Source organism: Lithobates pipiens, unplaced genomic scaffold (genome assembly GCF_037356315.1).
Source record: "Lithobates pipiens isolate NorthernLeopardFrog02 unplaced genomic scaffold, aLitPip1_a1.2 Scaffold_25, whole genome shotgun sequence".
NCBI lineage: Eukaryota > Metazoa > Chordata > Amphibia > Anura > Ranidae > Lithobates > Lithobates pipiens.
The window spans coordinates 229407877-229429444 of NW_027507787.1; the positions used below are offsets into that span (position 1 = coordinate 229407877).

Below are 21568 nucleotides of genomic sequence, written 5' to 3' on the forward strand. Positions count from 1 at the left end.
CTCTATAAAACAAACAATTTCTGGTGTCCAGTAACCATACTCGACCGCTTTCTGTCACTCCTACCGGAACAGTCAAACCCTAGTCCCCTACTACTTTTTCCAACCAAACCCTTAAGTGCCTGCCAGTTTGTCAAACATGCAAGGATTCTTCTTCGCAACCTACAGCTCAACCCCAGTCAGTACTCCGGGCACTCTTTCCGTATCAGAGCAGCCTCGACCGTGTCTCAGCATGGGGTCCCAGTTCATGTTATTAAGACATTAGGCAGGAAGCCTGCCTGCTTCGCCCGGTACATCCCAAATCCTCAGGTGGAAATGGCACAAGCATTCAACAAACTTGCTTAATGAATAACACTGAAAAATACTAAAACTACACCCCTACCTGAATGTTTTTGCCCCCTTATTTTGACATACCATCCATCAGACCAGGGCACACATTAGGTCCATTTCATGTTGTAAGTCTAATGGTAAGTCTATGTTGTTCATATCCGTATCAGCCATATTGGTTCAACCATAAGTAAGAAGGCCAGTATGGTGGCCTGAATTTATGGGAGGAGCCCAGGGGTTATTTAACCAGCCCGCTCGCCTGTGGTCTTTTTGGTTTCCTATGCGCAATACCCACCCTCCCATCCCCTTTTCAGGTAATTTCTCAAATTAATTTCTCTTCACAAAATATTAATTTCTAATCTTGGGTATGCCCACTTATTTTGGCATACCGTTCATCAGACCAGGGCACACATCAGGTCCATTTCATGTTGTAAGTCTTATGGTAATTCTATGTTGTTCATATCTGTATCAGCCATAGGGCTTCAACCATAAATATATATATTTGATTACTTGTATTGTCTCCCTGTCAGGACAGGAGTGTCAGTCTGTAAGACCCACATAGAGGTCCTTCTCCAGCCTGAGTTAACTGATAGTTGTCAAAGCCAATAAAAACTTATATAACAAAGGTAATGTCTGGATTTCATGAAAGAAAACTAAAGAAGTGTCAGTTAGCACCTCTGAGCTCTGGCAGGTGACAGGTCAGTGTCTATGGAGACCTTGGGCTAACGTGTCTGCTTTGGTAGGAAGGGAATAACAGAACACACCTATCATTAAGGCCTCATGCACACGGACGTTTTTACAGCCGCTTTTTTGAGCGTTTTTTGCAGCTTAAAAACGTCTGTCCATGTTAGTCTATGGCTTCATGCCCACCTTTTGAGCTGCAAATGCCATAGGTGTTTTTAAGCTGTAAAAAAAAAAACAGGACCAATGCGTTCCGTGACGCGGAGCTAGAGCTGTAAAAACGTGAATTGCGGAAAAACGCGCAAAAACATGCAACATATATTCTTTGTTTTCTGTGGCATTGTGGGAAATTTGGGAGTGCTATAGCCAAGAGATGTGTTTCTTTAAAAAACGCTACTTATCGCTAACGCTAAAAAAACACGCAAAAATGCGCAAAAACGCAAATGCAAAACGTGGTTAAGAGTTCAGACAGCAATAGTATCACTAATTAGAAACGGAGAGTCAAATTCTTACATACAGTATACATGTTCCTGACTATTTTTCTTTGGGTGGGTAACTGGATTTACTAATGGAAAATATTATTATTATTATTATACAGGATTTATATGGTGTCAGCAGTAGACATGTGCAAAAGGAAAAAATTTATTTTGTTTTGTTTCGTTTTAATTCGTTAAATCATTAATTTCTTTTAGTTATATTCGTTAACTTCCTTAAATTCGTTTTCGGATTTCGTTTAGTTCTCTACCAAATTCGAAAAATCGGCCACATTCGAAAATATTTCTACCGGATTCTAAATGATTTCAACATGATTCGACATTATTTCAACCACATTCGAAAATATTTTGTGACCCGACTTTAGGGCCATGTATCTCGGGTGCTAGAAACTCCAAATTTGGATATGTTGTAGTGCTAGTACTATTGTGTTTGCATACCAAATTTGGGGTTTCTAGCTATAAGTGACCCAGAGATATGTGATATATTTCGAATGCAGTTGAAATAATGTCGAATCATGTTGAAATAATTTCGAATGCGGTTGAAATAATTTTGAATCATGTCGAATTCATTCTAATTCATTCGTTATATTTCTTTCGTATTCGTTGTAATTTGTTATTTTTTATTCGGACATTCGGATGCATCCGAATGTCCGAAAGATGCAAAATTCGGCCGAATTTCAATTCGTTACGAAACGAATTGCACAAGCCTAGTCAGCAGTTTATGCAGCACTTTACAATAAAAAGGGGGACAGTATCATTACAATACAGTTCAAAAAGAAGGAATAGGAGGGTCTTGCTCATGGAGCTTACAATCTAAAGCAGTTTTTCTCAACTCCCATCCTCAAGGCACCCCGACAGGTCATGTTTTCAGGATTTCCCTCAGATGAAACGGCTGTGGTAATTACTAAGGCAGTGAAACTGATCAAATCACCTGTGTAAAATAATGGAGAGCCTGAAAACGTGATCTGTTAAGACACCTTAACCACTTCCCACCCGGCCAATGCACATATACGGCCGGGTGGGAGCCGCCTACTCCTGATAGGACGTTCAGGAACGTCATTCAGGAGTAGCGGGATCGCGCGCGCGCCCGCGCAGCGGCGCGATCCCGATGCGCCCGTGTCACCCGGACACGGCGCATCTCAGATCGGCAGGAGGGCTCTGTGATTGGCCCTCCTGATCACATGACGGCCGTGTCCAATCACGGCCGTCATGTGATGTAAACAAACAGCCGGTTGCTAGGCAATCGGCTCCTCCTCTCCTCACACAGAAGTCATCGCTGTGGAGAGGAGAGCAGATCGCTGCAGCCGGCTGCTGATCAGTGAGTATGAGCTGTTTTTACAGCTTTTTACTCACTGATCACCAGTCTAGTGTACACAGTAAACACACCACACAGTAAACACATCACACAGTATAAACACAATGTCCCCACACATGTCCCCAAAACATACATGTCCCCAAATAATAAAAACACATGTCCCTAATAATAAAAACATGTCCCCCACATATGTCCCACTAAAATCACATGTCCCAATGATTATCTGCACACATATGTACGTGATCACCTGCACACATATGTACATGATCATTTGCGTACATATGTCCGTGATCACACAAACCAATTATTATACACTTAACGGATTTTTTTTTACCAAAAACATGTAGCAGAATACATTTTGGCTTAAATTTATGACAAAATTTGATTTTATTGGATTTTTATTGAAGTAGAAAAAAGAAAATATTATTTTTTTTTCCAAATTTCCGCTTTTTTGTGCTTATATCGCAAAAAATAAAAAACGGAGTCGTGAATAAATACCACCAAAATAAAGCTCTATTTGTGCGAACAAAATGATAAAAATTTCATTTGGGTACAGTGTAGCATGACCGCGCAATTGTCACTGAAAGCGCTAGAGCGCTGAAAGCTGAAAATTGGGCTGGGAAGGAAGGGGGCGAAAGTGCCCTGTATTGAAGTGGTTAAGGAATGGATTTGAAAAGCACTGATCTAAAGGATTCCCCTGACTTTGGAGAGATTGTGTACTGATTTTCCCCAGAACTCGGTTATTATGGTAAATCTTCACTTTGCAAAGAATACCCACTCAGGTACAAAGAAATTTTTTAAAAAAAGGGCATTTTTGTTTGCACGTGATTGGATGATGGAAATCTTCAGAGCTTTACCACATTCACTTAGCTCTGAAGAAAATCGGTGCAACTTCACTTGCAAAGTGCACAGTCTATTTGTCTGTAATAAATCCACCCCTGTATATAGCAATTGTTTTCTTTTCAGTAGTACAGCACTGTTGGAAAGAGTTAAAACCCCCAGAAATGTAATCTTTTTCTACCTGTGACCCATTTGGGAGATTTCCTTTCACTACCTGTCAACAGAGACATATGAGGAAATGAGAGGAAATCTCTCCAAAGTGAGGGGGATTACCCTGGTAGACAGTTGTTACCTGAGCAGACGTTCCCATTGTGAGATTTTCCCTCACCTACTGCTCTGGTGACAACTCAACAATTATGCATTTCCCAAAACTTTCTATCAGAAGTAATAAGGTCAACAGGACAACAGAGAGGGTGAATCTCCCCACCTGGGACGCAGACAGCAGTAAAGACTTGGCAGATGTTCCAACCCCTCGCCACTTTAGTCACAACTAAAAAAAATAATAATATAATAACTTTAACCTTTACTGGAGGAGACACAGCCCTTCATCAGTATTGCCATTACTACCTTCTGATCGGGCCTTTCACCTCTACACACTAAACAAGCTCCATTTTGCTAACATTTCATTTTATGATTATTATTTGTTGTTTGATATTTCTGTTTGTATTTTTGTAATATCTTATTTCCTTTATAAAGTTTTGTCATTTTCTAATAATTTTTGTCTGATTCTTATTAATTAAACACATTGACTAAAATAAACTATTTCATGTATTTGTAGAAGAGACACCTGAAACAAAAGTGGTAGAAGGTTCAACAGCTGCTCAGTGTATGGATGACTGGGTCTTATACAGGGGGACATGTTACTATTTCTCAAACAAGACTGATACATGGAACAACAGCCAGAACTTCTGCAAATCACACGATTCATCCCTGGCAATTATTCATAATAAAAAAGAACTGGTGAGTAATAGACATGTGCATTCGTTTTCGTCCAAATGCATTTTCGTCCGAATTTCAGCTATTTTCGTTTTCACTTTGAGAAACGATAACGAAAGTGCAGAATCCGAAAAACGAAAGATCCAACATAAATAAATGCTTTATTTTCATTTTCGTTGTTACAACAGTACGATATAGAAAAGGAGATTCGACGTGACGTGAATCTGTGTCTATAGAACCTGTGGTCGAATGTGCCTAACCTTACCTCTATTAGTCCAACATTATATAGAGAAAAGATTCGACAGAGAGAAAAGATTCTGCAAGTTACTGTCCTAAAAAGTGTTTGGTGACCCGGGTCCTGCCCCTGGGGACATGGATCAATGCAAAAAAAAGTTTTAAAAACGTCAGTTTTTTCGGGAGCAGTGATTTTAATAATGATTAAGTGAAACAATAAAAGTGTAATATTCCTTTAAATTTCGTAGGGGAGGTGTCTATAGTATAGGTGTATAGGTCTATAGGTGACCCCGCACCCCTCTGATGTAACACAGGCAGGTTTCCGTTACATCAGAGGGGGCGGGGTCACCCATACATCACGGGGAAGCCTGGGTTTCCCCTTGCGTCAGATTGGGGCGGGGTCAGGTGACGGGTGGCCCCGCCCTCCGTATATAAGAAACGTCAGGCCGCCGGAATCCCCGCAGTGTCTCCTCCGTGGAGACAGAAGATGGATGGATTCGCTGCGCTGATTCAGTTCAGCCATCGTTGGATCCCGAAGAGATGATCGTCTGTCGCTGGATAAGTGGATTACCACCGCTGGAATCTTTATTTTTTATTTTTTTATTTTTAATAAAGGAATTTTTCAAAAATATGTTTGTCTTATTTAACTATTTTTTACACTTTCTTTGTTAAATGGTAGGGGTACATTTGTACCCCCTTACCATTTCAAACAGGGGGGGCCGGGATCTGTGGGCCCCCTTGTTAAAGAGGGCTTCCAGATTCTGATAAGCCCCCCCTCCCGCAGACCCCCACAACCACTGGCCATGGTTGTGGGGCTGAGGCCCTTCTCTGCATCAACATAAGGACAAGGTGCTTTGAGGGGTCACAGACCCCCAAAGCATCCTCCCAATGTTGAGGGCATGTGGCCTGGTACGGTTCAGGAGGGAGGGGGGCCGCTCTCTCGTCCCCCCCTCTTTTCCTGTGGGGGTCTGGTATGGATTTTTAGGGGGACCCCCACGTCAATATCTTTTTAAATTTGACGCGGGGTTCCCCTTAATATCCATTCCAGACCTGAAGGGCCTGGTAATTGAATTTGGGGGAACCCCACGCTTAATTTTAAATTTATTTATTTATTTTATCAATGACTTTCAATGAGTGTTCTCTGTATTACGGAGCCGACAATTCATAATAGCTGCGAGTGATTTTAAAGGACTTTTTTTCCTGCATAAATGACACTTTGTGCAGGGACAGTTCTAAGCACCAGAAACATGCGCCCCTTCACAGGTATACTATAGACCCCCCCCCCCCCCTACGAAATTTAAAGGAATATTACACTTTTATTGTTTCTCTATTAAAATCACTGCTCCCGAAAAAACGGCCGTTTTTAAAACTTTTTTTTTGCATTGATCCATGTCCCCTGGGGCAGGACCCAGGTCCCCAAACACTTTTTAGGACAGTAACTTGCATATTAGCCTTTAAAATTAGCACTTTAGATTTTGAACGTTCGAGTCCCATAGACTTTAATAGGGTTCTAAATTTCACACGAAGTGTGCTATATACTAGCTCCGTCTAATCTTCTTTATACATTCGACAGACACCATAAGCCTTCAAAGACAGATTGGACCGTAATTCATGTGGATTTTCGGACGAATGCAATTTTTGAACTAAAAACAAAATAAATAAAAACGAATTTCGGGAGTAACTAAATAAATTCATTTTTGGGACGAAAACGAAATTCCGAAACGAAATATTTTACCCTGCACATGTCTAGTGAGTAATAATAAACCAATTTCCACCCACCACCTGACACTCAACATCATCATAATACAATTCTATTACACTCTATACATAGAACACTACACCTCCAACATGACCCTCCACTGGACATGATTATAATACAATTCTATTACACTCTATACATAGAACACTACACCCCCCAACATGACCCTCCACTGGACATGATCATAATACAATTCTATTACACTCTATACATAGAACACTACACCCCCAACATGACCCTCCACTGGACATGATCATAATACAATTCTATTACACTCTATACATAGAACACTACACCCACAACATGACCCACCACTGGACATGATCATAATACAATTCTATTACACTCTATACATAGAACACTACACCCCCCAACATGACCCTCCACTGGACATGATCATAATACAATTCTATTACACTCTATACATAGAACACTACACCCCCCAACATGACCCTCCACTGGAAATGATCATAATACAATTCTATTACACTCTATACATAGAACACTACACCCCCAACATGACCCACCACTGGACATGATCATAATACAATTCTATTACACTCTATATATAGAACACTACATCCCCCAACATGACCTACCACTGGACATGATCATAATACAATTCTATTACACTCTATACATAGAACACTACACCCCCAACATGACCCTCCACTGGACATCATCATAATACAATTCTATTACACTCTATACATAGAACACTACACCCCCAACATGACCCACCACTGGACATGATCATAATACAATTCTATTACACTCTATACATAGAACACTACACCCCCCAACATGACCCTCAACTGGACATGATCATAATACAATTCTATTACACTCTATGCATAGAACACTACACCCCCCAACATGACCCACCACTGGACATGATCATAATACAATTCTATTACACTCTATACATAGAACACTACACCCCCCAACATGACCCTCCACTGGACATGATCATAATACAATTCTATTACACTCTATACATAGAACACTACACCCCCCAACATGACCCTCCACTGGACATGATCATAATACAATTCTATTACACTCTATACATAGAACACTACACCCCCAACATGACTCTCCACTGGACATGATCATAATACAATTCTATTACACTCTATACATAGAACACTACACCCCCCAACATGACCCTCCACTGGACATGAACATAATACAATTCTATTACACTCTATACATAGAACACTACAACCCTCAACATGACCCTCCACTGGACATGATCATCATACAATTCTATTACACTCTATACATAGAACACTACACCCCCAACATGACCCACCACTGGACATGATCATAATACAATTCTATTACACTCTATACATAGAACACTACACCCCCCAACATGACCCTCCACTGGACATGATCATAATACAATTCTATTACACTCTATACATAGAACACTACACCCCCCAACATGACCCTCCACTGGACATGATCATAATACAATTCTATTACACTCTATACATAGAACACTACACCCCCAACATGACCCACCACTGGACATGATCATAATACAATTCTATTACACTCTATATATAGAACACTACATCCCCCAACATGACCTACCACTGGACATGATCATAATACAATTCTATTACACTCTATACATAGAACACTACACCCCCAACATGACCCTCCACTGGACATCATCATAATACAATTCTATTACACTCTATACATAGAACACTACACCCCCAACATGACCCACCACTGGACATGATCATAATACAATTCTATTACACTCTATACATAGAACACTACACCCCCCAACATGACCCTCAACTGGACATGATCATAATACAATTCTATTACACTCTATGCATAGAACACTACACCCCCCAACATGACCCACCACTGGACATGATCATAATACAATTCTATTACACTCTATACATAGAACACTACATCCCCCAACGTGACCCTCCACTGGACATGATCATAATACAATTCTATTACACTCTATACATAGAACACTACACCTCCAACATGACCCTCCACTAGATTTCACATCCATTAGTATTCTCAGAAAATTAAATTAGAAATAGAGTTCGGCGAATAATGCCGTTTTGGCACCTCTGCAGCTTTAAGGTTTTATGGATATCCATAGTGTATAAATAACCCAAATGATTCCAGTTCAGTATTTTTTTCTAAGCAGTTTTTTTTATATTAATATATATTTCAATTAGATGTCTTTCTGTCTGGCAGAACTATATTAATCTCCTGAAATCTAACTACTGGATTGGACTGAGCAGGACACAAGATGACTCAGGCTGGGTCTGGACCGATGGAACGTTTCATTCAGAAATAAAGTAAGTTCCACGCTTAAAATGTCAGCTTCACCTAAAACCGATTATATAGGTTTGGTTCTATATTATTATATTTATTCATCCCTCCTTTTATTCATGAAGACCTTGATAGTTTGTAGTGTGTGCCAAGTCTTTGCTTAGCCTCTGCAGTGAATTACTAAGTAAGTTGTGGAGCCAGTACAAAGTCATTATTATTAGACCTACTTGTCTCAGTCTGGCACTGGTGGGGAACTCATTATCTCCTCCACTAAAGAGAGAGAGGCTTCACATGCCTTCTTCTAATAACAGGGCTACTATTAAGATTGTTCAGAGATCATACGATCAAGACTGCACATGTATTATTCAAAATATCACCTTAATTATGTACAGTAAATTAGATCTGCATTATTAAAGATGGATCTATATTTTTTGTTAGAGATCTGAACTCCGCGAAAAGACTTTCTTCACCAAAGCAGATAAGGATGAACAGGTAAACATGTGAAAACGAGAAACAAAGGATAGATCAGCCAGAGATGAGTGGAGCTAGGCACCACATTCCAAATAGTAATAACAATTAGACCATTCGCCATGCATTCACCTAGGAGCTCCTCTTCAACCTCTGCATTTTCAAAGACCTACTGAATCTGGAGCATGTGAACCCTGATGTCTTTGATGATGATTGTTGCCTGATTTCCCTCTGTGGACTGTCCGGTTTTTTATTTGCTTTAATTAGTGATACTTTTTTTGTCATCATAACATCTCAGTTTCCTCTGATGGTTGATAAAGGAAATGACAGCTTCCAAGTCCCAAGTCCTCCAAATCAGTTTTGTATATATATATATATATATATATATATATATATATATATATGATTTCGATTTTCAAATGGGCGCTGTGGTTCTCCTATGAACAGTGATGTAAGTAACTCAGTTAAAATAAACAGAGTTACTTAACGCAGTTACTTTAGAGCGTAACAAATAATCAAACTGATTACTCTTCCCCTCATTAGTGATGGCCGAACAGTTCGCCCGGCGGTCGTTTCGCGGCGAATTTCGGCTGTTCGCAGTCCGCCAGTTCGGCGGACTATTGGCGTCGTTCGCCCCGGCGGACTTCCGTGTTTTACTGTGTAAAGGAACTTTGACCTTATGACACATCCATCATGGGGTACAGGACAGCCAATTGAGACATTACAGCACATGGACACTTGGACATTCCCCCTAACTTATAAATACACCCGGTCCGGCGGCCATTTTACATTCTTTCTTCTGTCACTATAGGGAAAGGTTGCTGTTTGGAGCAGGGACAGATAAACCACTAGCTATTTTGTACACAAAAGTTCTTTTCAGGACTGGTATAGGTGTTAGGTGTATATAGGTTTGCTGTGCTACTGATTGTTGCAGCAGCCTGAGTGTCTTTTGTCAGTTTAGATAAAGGGACAGAGCGCTGTGTCTGCTGCTATTTTAGGAACAGCCAGATTAGTCATCATCATCATCATCATCATCATCATCATTAGCTGTTACTATCAGGTCCACAAAAGAGCTATTCGAGTAACCAGTAATTGTTCCAGTCTCCTCTGTTTTGCCAGTTTGTATAGGGAAAGGAAGGAAGCAGTGTGTCAGGCAGTGAGGGTCAGTTTAAACAGTTGCTGTTACTATTAGGGCCACAAAAGGTTCTTTTCAGGACTGGTATCAGTGGTATGGTAATAGGCTTGTACACGTATAATATTCTTTCTTCCAAATATAGAAAGAATATTATACTTGACTGCTGCCCTTCTGCTGCAGTCTGCTAATCATTCACAACTCACTTGTTCCACAAAGCTCTTTATCAGGACTGGTAACTTGGTCTGTGTAGGGTGCTACAGTACATAGGATTGAGTGCGGTACAGTCTGCTGTTCTGTAAGGACCGCTATCGGTCCACAATAGATAGGGTTGAGGTGCACCACTGCTGACCGCTGCCCTATACTGCATCAGTCCTTCAGCAGTATAGGGACTGACGTACAGTCTGCTAATCAGTCACACACAACCTACTTGGTCCACAAAGGTCCTTATAAGGACTGGTAACTTGGTGAAGGGTGCTACAGTACATAGGGTTGAGTGAGGTACAGTCTGCTGTTCTGTAAGGACCGCTATCGGTCCACAATAGATAGGGTTGAGGTGCACCACTGCTGACCGCTGCCCTATACTGCAGCAGTCCTTCAGCGGTATAGGGACTGACGTACAGTCTGCTAATCAGTCACACACAACCTACTTGGTCCACAAAGGTCCTTATAAGGACTGGTAACTTGGTGAAGGGTGCTACAGTACATAGGGTTGAGTGCGGTACAGTCTGCTGTTCTGTAAGGACCGCTATCGGTCCACAATAGATAGGGTTGAGGTGCACCACTGCTGACCGCTGACCTATACTGCAGCAGTCCTTCAGCAGTATAGGGACTGACGTACAGTCTGCTAATAGTCATGTCCGATATCGGTCCACAATAGATAGACCATCCCTGTGCTGTGCTGATTTTCTCCTGGGCCTGCTTATTATGAGGGGATCACACCATCCCTGTGCTGTGCTGATTTTCACCTGGGGGTTCTTATTATGAGGGGATCACACCATCCCTGTGCTGTGCTGATTTTCTCCTGGGCCTGCTTATTATGAGGGGATCACACCATCCCTGTGCTGTGCTGACTTCCTCCTGGGGGTTCTTATTATGAGGGGATCACACCATCCCTGTGCTGTGCTGACTTCCTCCTGGGGGTCCTTATTATGAGGGGATCACACCATCCCTGTGCTGTGCTGAGTTTCTCCTGGGCCTGCTTATTATGAGGGGATCACACCATCCCTGTGCTGTGCTGACTTACTCCTGGGGGTTCTTATTATGAGGGGATCACACCATCCCTGTGCTGTGCTGATTTTCACCTGGGGGTTCTTATTATGAGGGGATCACACCATCCCTGTGCTGTGCTGACTTACTCCTGGGGGTTCTTATTATGAGGGGATCACACCATCCCTGTGCTGTGCTGACTTACTCCTGGGCCTGCTTATTATGAGAGGATCACACCATCCCTGTGCTGTGCTGATTTTCACCTGGGGGTTCTTATTATGAGGGGATCACACCATCCCTGTGCTGTGCTGATTTTCTCCTGGGCCTGCTTATTATGAGGGGATCACACCATCCCTGTGCTGTGCTGACTTCCTCCTGGGGGTTCTTATTATGAGGGGCTCACACCATCCCTGTGCTGTGCTGATTTTCTCCTGGGCCTGCTTATTATGAGGGGATCACACTATCCCTGTGCTGTGCTGACTTCCTCCTGGGGGTTCTTATTATGAGGGGATCACACAATCCATGTGCTGTGCTGACTTCCTCCTGGGGGTTCTTATTATGAGGGGATCACACCATCCCTGTGCTGTGCTGAGTTTCTCCTGGGCCTGCTTATTATGAGGGGATCACACCATCCCTGTGCTGTGCTGACTTCCTCCTGGGAGTTCTTATAATGAGGGGATCACACCATCCCTGTGCTGTGCTGATTTTCACCTGGGGGTTCTTATTATGAGGGGATCACACCATCCCTGTGCTGTGCTGACTTACTCCTGGGGGTTCTTATTATGAGGGGATCACACCATCCCTGTGCTGTGCTGACTTACTCCTGGGGGTTCTTATTATGAGGGGATCACACCATCCCTGTGCTGTGCTGAGTTTCTCCTGGGCCTGCTTATTATGAGGGGATCACACCATCCCTGTGCTGTGCTGACTTCCTCCTGGGGGTTCTTATAATGAGGGGATCACACCATCCCTGTGCTGTGCTGAGTTTCTCCTGGGCCTGCTTATTATGAGGGGATCACACCATCCCTGTGCTGTGCTGACTTACTCCTGGGGGTTCTTATTATGAGGGGATCACACCATCCCTGTGCTGTGCTGACTTACTCCTCGGGGTTCTTATTATGAGGGGATCACACCATCCCTGTGCTGTGCTGAGTTTCTCCTGGGCCTGCTTATTATGAGGGGATCACACCATCCCTGTGCTGTGCTGATTTTCACCTGGGGGTTCTTATTATGAGGGGATCACACCATCCCTGTGCTGTGCTGACTTCCTCCTGGGGGTTCTTATAATGAGGGGATCACACCATCCCTGTGCTGTGCTGAGTTTCTCCTGGGCCTGCTTATTATGAGGGGATCACACCATCCCTGTGCTGTGCTGACTTACTCCTGGGGGTTCTTATTATGAGGGGATCACACCATCCCTGTGCTGTGCTGATTTTCACCTGGGGGTTCTTATTATGAGGGGATCACACCATCCCTGTGCTGTGCTGACTTACTCCTGGGGGTTCTTTTTATGAGGGGATCACACCATCCCTGTGCTGTGCTGACTTACTCCTGGGGGTTCTTATTATGAGGGGATCACACCATCCCTGTGCTGTGCTGAGTTTCTCCTGGGCCTGCTTATTATGAGGGGATCACACCATCCCTGTGCTGTGCTGACTTCCTCCTGTGGGTTCTTATAATGAGGGGATCACACCATCCCTGTGCTGTGCTGAGTTTCTCCTGGGCCTGCTTATTATGAGGGGATCACACCATCCCTGTGCTGTGCTGACTTACTCCTGGGGGTTCTTATTATGAGGGGATCACACCATCCCTGTGCTGTGCTGAGTTTCTCCTGGGGGTTCTTATTATGAGGGGATCACACCATCCCTGTGCGGACTTATTCCTGGGGGTTCTTATTATGAGGGGATCACACCATCCCTGTGCTGTGCTGACTTACTCCTGGGGGTTCTTATTATGAGGGGATCACACCATCCCTGTGCTGTGCTGACTTACTCCTGGGGGTTCTTATTATGAGGGGATCACACCATCCCTGTGCTGTGCTGATTTTCACCTGGGGGTTCTTATTATGAGGGGATCACACCATCCATGTGCTGTGCTGACTTTCTCCTGGGGGTTTCCTATTATGAGGGGATCACACCATCCCTGTGCTGTGCTGATTTTCACCTGGGGGTTCTTATTATGAGGGGATCACACCATCCCTGTGCTGTGCTGACTTACTCCTGGGGGTTCTTATTATGAGGGGATCACACCATCCCTATGCTGTGCTGATTTTCACCTGGGGGTTCTTATTATGAGGGGATCACACCATCCCTGTGCTGTGCTGACTTACTCCTGGGGGTTCTTATTATGAGGGGATCACACCATCCCTGTGCTGTGCTGATTTTCACCTGGGCGTTCTTATTATGAGGGGATCACACCATCCCTGTGCTGTGCTGACTTACTCCTGGGCGTTCTTATTATGAGGGGATCACACCATCCCTATGCTGTGCTGATTTTCACCTGGGGGTTCTTATTATGAGGGGATCACACCATCCCTGTGCTGACTTACTCCTGGGGGTTCTTATTATGAGGGGATCACACCATCCCTGTGCTGTGCTGAGTTTCTCCTGGGCCTGCTTATTTTGAGGGGATCACACCATCCCTGTGCTGTGCTGACTTACTCCTGGGGGTTCTTATTATGAGGGGATAACACCATCCCTGTGCTGTGCTGAGTTTCTCCTGGGCCTGCTTATTATGAGGGGATCACACCATCTCTGTGCTGTGCTGACTTACTCCTGGGGGTTCTTATTATGAGGGGATCACACCATCCCTGTGCTGTGCTGAGTTTCTCCTGGGCCTGCTTATTATGAGGGGATCACACCATCCCTGTGCTGTGCTGATTTTCACCTGGGGGTTCTTATTATGAGGGGATCACACCATCCCTGTGCTGTGCTGAGTTTCTCCTGGGCCTGCGTATTATGAGGGGATCACACCATCCCTGTGTTGTGCTGATTTTCACCTGGGGGTTCTTATTATGAGGGGATCACACCATCCCTATGCTGTGCTGACTTACTCCTGGGGGTTCTTATTATGAGGGGATCACACCATCCCTGTGCTGTGCTGATTTTCACCTGGGGGTTCTTATTATGAGGGGATCACACCATCCCTGTGCTGTGCTGACTTACTCCTGGGGGTTCTTATTATGAGGGGATCACACCATCCCTGTGCTGTGCTGATTTTCACCTGGGGGTTCTTATTATGAGGGGATCACACCATCCCTGTGCTGTGCTGACTTACTCCTGGGGGTTCTTATTATGAGGGGATCACACCATCCCTGTGCTGTGCTGAGTTTCTCCTGGGCCTGCTTATTATGAGGGGATCATACCATCCCTGTGCTGTGCTGATTTTCACCTGGGGGTTCTTATTATGAGGGGATCACACCATCCCTGTGCTGTGCTGAGTTTCTCCTGGGCCTGCTTATTATGAGGGGATCACACCATCCCTGTGCTGTGCTGACTTACTCCTGGGGGTTCTTATTATGAGGGGATCACACCATCCCTGTGCTGTGCTGACTTCCTCCTGGGGCTGCTTACGGTGCAGCTGTCAGTGCTGTATATCACGGTGCTGGTGTGAGTGCTTAATGTCACGCTGCTGATGTCAGTGCTCTCTGTCACGGTGCTGCTGTCAATGCTGTATGTCACAGTGCTGGTGTTAATGCTTTATGTCACGCTGCTGATGTCAGTGCCCTCTATCACCGTGCTGTTGTCAGATGCCTCTATCACGGTGCAGGTGTCATTGCTGTATGTCACGCTTCTGATGTCAGTGCTCTCTATCACGGTTTGACCTAAAGGTTTGCGAAGTTCGCCTCCCATTGAAGTCAATGGGGCCCGCCGCGAACGTTCGGTTTCGCGAACTATCGGCCGCGTTCGCGGTCCGCGTTCGCGAAACGTCCCATCGGAAGTTCGTCCATCACTACCCCTCATGATAACACCGCTCCCATTACTTGGGCGGCGTTACAGCAATTACATCTACCGCCCGGGACCAGGTAGACGGGACTAGCGAGGGAAGTGAATGCCACCGCCTCCACTGGTGAGATTGACACCTTGCGAGCCCCGTCGCCTGGTATGGATTTAAAGGGGAACCCCTACGCCGAACAAATGGGATGGGGGTCCCCCAAAGTCCATAGCAGACCCATATCCGAGCACGTAGCCCGGCCAGTCAGGAAAGCGTGTGGGGACCAGCGAGTGCCCGCCCTCCTGAGCCATACCAGGCCGCGTGCCCTCAACATGCCCTTGTCCCCATGTTGATGAGGACAAGAGCCTCTTCCCAACAACCCTGGCTGTTGGTTGTTGGGCTTTGGGGGCTTATCAGAATCCGGGAATTTATTAATCAGCTCCTGGGGTCTTCTTCCGACTCTGCTCTGTTCGGCCTCTTCTCTCGGTGTCTGGCCTCTTCTCCCGCTCTCCCGTGTCTTCTTCTGGGCTCCTCCACTATCTTCTTGCAGCTCTTTTACTAGCAGAGGAGCCGGTCTCCTCCGTCCTTCTTCCTCCTCTCTTTCTTCTTCCTTTTTCAGATGTTGACACGACACTCTCTCCCACCGTAATACCGCGTGAGCGCTGCGCGATCACTTATAAAGGAATGGGGCGTGGTCCGGGTGATGTCACATGGTGACCCCGCCTCTTATGATATCGGGTCCAGAGGGTCCATAAGGGGCAGGGCCACCGTGTGACATCACCCAGTGACCACGCCCCATTTCTATATAAGTGATCCACATCGCTCACACTGCATTACAGTGGGAGAGAGCGTTGTGTCAACATCAGAAGAAGAGAGAAGAAGGAAGGAGGACGGAGGAGACTGGGCTCCTCCGCTAGTAAAAGAGCTGCAAGAAGATAGCAGAGGAGCCCAGAAGAAAACGCTGGAGAGCAGGAAAAGAGGCCGGACACTGGGAGAAGAGGCCGGACAGAGCGGAGAAGTCGGAAGAAGACCCCGGAGCTGATTAATAAATTACTTTAAAACCTGTGTTGTGTTTTTTTTTATTAACAATTTTTTCCCCAGGTGAATGGGTAGGGGTACATCGTACCCCATACTCATTCACATAGGGTAGGGGGCCGGAATCTGGGGGCCTCCTTATTAAAGGGTGCTCCTGGATTCTGATAAGCCCCCACCCGCAGACCCCAACAAATAATGGCCAGGGTTGTCGGGAAGAGGCCCTTGACCTCATCAACAAAGTATGGCTGAGGAGGGGGGGCGCTCGCTTGTCCCCAACCCCTTTCCTGACCAGCTGGGCTACGTGTTTGGATAAGGGTCTGCTATGGACTTTGGGGGGACCCCCACGCTGTTTTTCCAGCATAGGGGTTCCCCTTTAAATCCATACCAGGCGACGGGGCTCGCGAGGTGTCAATCTCGCCGATAGAGGCGGCGGCGGCATTCCCTTCCCTCGCTAGTCCTGTCTATAGAATGTAGCAACCGAGTTACTAACGCAATTACTTTTTGGGAGATGTAATTTGTAACCTAACTAATTACTTTTTTAAAGTAAGATGCCCAACACTGCCTATGACACACTGATATCCTAACATTTGGCATTACTGTTGTCCTGGTGTGTTTGCATATTGACCTGAAATCAGTTTTGGGTGATATGTTGTACACAGACAATTACGAATCTCCTGAAGAAGCTATATACTTTAACAAAACATGTCCAGAATAACGTTTCTATACAGTAATGTATTACATCCATGAATGTTTTGGTCTGATCTATAACATTTTTTTCACGTAAATTGTTATGTCATTTTTAACCTATGTACCATAAAACTTTTTTATTATTTATGTTATAGCTTCATTTTGTTTTGCCACCTTCAAAGTCCCCCTCTCCCAACTTTCTATTTATGTGAAAAAGAGCCTGCAGCTCCACCTTCTGGTTTCATATGAACATACAAAATATGCATATGCTGTATTTCATATTCACCTAATAGAATTTTTTTTTAACCACTTCACCCCCGGGAAGATTTGGCTGCTCAATGACCAGGCCGTTTTTTGCGATATGGCACCGCGTCACTTTAACTGACAATTGTGCTGTTGTGTGATGCTGTACCCAAACAAAATTGACGTGCTTTTTTCCTACAAATAGAGCTTTCTTTTGGTGGTATTTCATCACCTCTGCAGTTTTAATTTTTTCTGCTATAAACAAAAGAAGAGTGACAATTTTGAAAAAAACACAGCATCTTTTACTTTCTATATATATATCTATAATATTGATTGGTTTGCGCAAACGTTATAGCGTCTATAAAAATAGGAGATAGATTTCTGGCATTTTTATTATTATTATTATTATTTTTTTTTACTAGTAATGGCGGCAATCTGTAATTTTTATCGGGACTGCGTTATTGCGGCGGAGACAAATTGGACACTTTTTTGACAGATTTTTGGGAGCCAAAAAGTAGACACGCTGGAGGCGGGATGGGGATATGACGTCAGATCATTGGGGGAGGAGCCTGATGCGGCAGCCGTGAGGGCTGATGAGAGACCAGTGTTCTGCCATATAGTGTCCGGCCATCATATAGCGTCCCGGCCGTACTGCGCATGCGCAGTACGGAGCAGACGAAGCTTCGGAAAATTTCCGAAGCTGAACGGCGCCTGCGCCGTGAGTGGAGGTGGTAGCCCCACCATCCAAGCGGACATAGGGTTGTGAATATTAGAGGGCCCTTCGCTTCGCTCGCCACGCTTCGTGCTCAGCCTCGTTGTGCTTGGCTCTTTTATATTCCTACTCTATGTCCACTTGGATAGTGGGGATAGAACCTGGACTCATGGCGCAGGCGCCGTTCATCCTCGGCAATTTTCAGAATCTGTGTTGCTGTGTACTGTGCATATGCAGTACACAGCGGACACTATCGGATGGGGGACCTTATATCATAGGACACCGGCATCCAAGGAGGTGGAGGACCCAGATGGATGGCCGGGGACACGGCGTGGAGGCCCTCCACTAGGACGATCTGACCCCCCTTGTACAGAGCAGGTTGCAGCCGGTATGGAGAGCGGTGGAGGCTGGTGAGAGCAGCCCTCCATCCACCAGACGGGAGAAGCAAGCAGGACCTGGCTACAGCAGTGTTTGGCTGGGGCTGGTGAGAGCACCCCCTCCCCCTCCCCCTGCTGGAAGAGAGAACCTATATAGAAAGGATTCGGCTACAGTGAGAGATCAGCAGTGGCTGGTGAGAGCAGCCCCCCTCCTCTCGGAGGTGATAAGAAGGAAGGAAGGAAGCCAACAGGACTACAGGTGACTCTGTCACATATCCTCTGTCCCCAGCTGTGAGACCTGCTGTACACTGTAAAAATGAAAGAGCTGCAAAGGCAACAGAGAGAATGTCACTATAAAATGGAAGCGCAAGAAAACCAAAATAGGCGCCAAAACTTAAAGCGGGAGTCCACCGGGACTCCGCGTTTTTTTTTTTTTTTTAAAAGCCAGCAGCTACAAATACTGCAGCTGCTGACTTTTAAATAGTGACACTTACCTGTCCAGCACGCCCGCGATGTCGGCACCCGAAGCCGATCGCTCGCTCGTGCCCCCGCCATCTTGGGTATGGGAATCAGGAAATTGAGCCTTTCGGCTTCATTTCCCGGTTCCCTAGTGCGCATGCGCGAGCCGCGCGGCGCAATCCGGACGGTCCCCGCTGCCTCTGGGAGCTGTGTGTTTCCCAGCAGGCAGCGGGGCACTTGCTGAAGGGGGCGGGCGCTTGCGGAAAGGGGCGTAACGTACGCCCCTTTCCGCAGAGAGCTAGCCCGGAAGTGGGTGCAGTTACCTGGATTATCCAGGTAACTGCACCCCCCTCCCCCCTGAAAGGTGCCGATTGTGGCGCCGGAGGGGGGGGGATTCCGATGAGCGGAGGTCCATTTTAGGGTGGACCTCCGCTTTAAGGATAAGGGCTATACCAGAGCAAAACGGAGAAAATCTGGAGGAAAAGATGAAGAAGATATTTAACCCCTTACTAGAGAGAGGAGAAGCGGAAAAGATAAAAATTGATAGAGTACATAGAGTGAGGAGACCACCTGGGCTAAAAGAGGATACTCCACGGGATGTACTTATTAAGTTTCATGAGTACTCAGATAAAGAAAAGATATGGAATAACCTAAGGAAGGGGCCCCCTCTACAGTACGAACAAAAGACTATACAAGTGTTCGCGGATCTATCGGCAGAAACCCTAATAAGAAGAAGAAAGCTCAAACCATTGTTGGACCAATTAAGAGAACTAAATATTACATATAGCTGGGGGTTCCACGGAGCATTGATAGTACATAAGGAGGGGAAGACAGTAAGGTTGAGATTTTTAGAAGATGTACAGGATTTTTGCAAAAATTTACAGATTCCAATCCCAAAAGTGTACGAAGGGTTAATAAGAGAAGAGTTGCCGGGGGGAGGAGGAGGATGGCGGAGGGTATGGGGTGGAGGGGGGGAGGGGAGGGAAGAAGTATCACAAAGACCGCCCAAAAGCTAAAGAAATATATTGAATATGGTGAAAGCTTTTCTCTGTGGGGGGGCTAGGGAAGGGCCTCTCTAGGAAGGCCCGCTCCGCCCCGGGATCCTAGGACCCGGGGGGGTGGACACGGGCGCCGGGTTGGGGTCTCCACCTCAAGGGGGGAGGTGCAGACACCAGGATGGGGGGGATATATCCAGGCTGGAGACACGAGGTCCGGAGGTGGGCCATGGGGGGGGGGGGGTAGAGGAGGAGGGAGGGAGGAGAATAACCTATAGCTCAAGACCTTGTGTAAAAAGGGCATTATCCGGGGTCTAGTATGACAATAGTAAACTGTGTGTCATATAACGTGAGAGGTCTGAATGTAGCAAACAAACGGTTTAAGATACTAAGAGAATTGGAGCAACTTAATGCAAAGGTTGTGTTCTTGCAGGAAACACGCTTAACCCATGAAAGTAAAATAAGACTGTATTCCCCAAGGCACCCGACCTGGTTCTCTGCAGACTGAGTTTCAAGTAGAACAAGGGGGGTAGCGGTGGGGCTGGGCCGGGATATACAATTTAAGGTAGAGGGCAGGATGGGGGATCCGGAAGGGAGGTTCCTGTTTTTAAAAGGAAAATTATGGGGAATAAAGTATACCTTGGCAAACATATATAGCCTGAATAAGAACCCAATAATTTATCTGAGAAAGATACTGGGAAAACTCTGGGAATTTAAGGAGGGGAGGGTGATCGTAGCAGGAGACCTGAATTTTCAGATGAATCCGAGACTGGATAGTTCGTCCCATGCACAGGAGACGGGGAATGTACAGCGGAATGTAATTAAACAATGGATGGCCGAGTTACAGCTGATAGACGTGTGGAGGATGCAACATCTGAAGAAACAAGATTATACGTTCGACTCCCCTGTGCATGGGACGTACACCAGGATAGATTACTGGTTAGTGGAACACCAGCTATTGGAGGAAGTGGTGGATACGGACATCGGAATCAGGACCCTGTCAGACCATGCACCCATAAACAAGAGAATTAATATTCCAGAGGTGAAAAAACCCCTGTTTACTTGGAAACTTAATAAAGAATTATTAGTTGTAGAAGGAGAGGAAATAATAAGAAAGGAGTTGGAATTTTTTTTTTGCCTCAAATGGGAAGGAAGAGATGGTGGAGAACATACTATGGGAGGCCTATAAGGCTTACATAAGAGGAATACACATTTCCCTTGGGGCAAAAAGAAAAAGAGAAAGGAATAACAAGGTAAAGGAATTAAGAGAAGAAATCAGAAGATTAGAATTAAAACATAAAATAGAGAAACAGAATGGACAAGGACAGATACAGGTGATACAACGGAATTTAGCTATTAAAAAAACTAGAGCTAGAGGAAATAATGGAGCAAGAAGTGAGGAGAGAATATTATAAG

At 45.2% G+C, this 21568-nt stretch overlaps 1 protein-coding gene across 1 annotated transcript in view; it reads left to right on the plus strand.

Annotated features, from left to right (window-relative positions):
- LOC143930938 (C-type lectin domain family 2 member H-like) overlaps positions 1–21568 on the plus strand; it is a 53390-nt gene that overhangs the window by 24507 nt on the left and 7315 nt on the right. The window contains exons 6-8 of the mRNA XM_077455629.1: positions 4433–4614; positions 8825–8928; positions 9341–9394. Of these exons, the coding sequence (XP_077311755.1) occupies positions 4433–4614; positions 8825–8928; positions 9341–9394 (340 nt within the window). The remainder of the gene's footprint in view (positions 1–4432; positions 4615–8824; positions 8929–9340; positions 9395–21568) is intronic.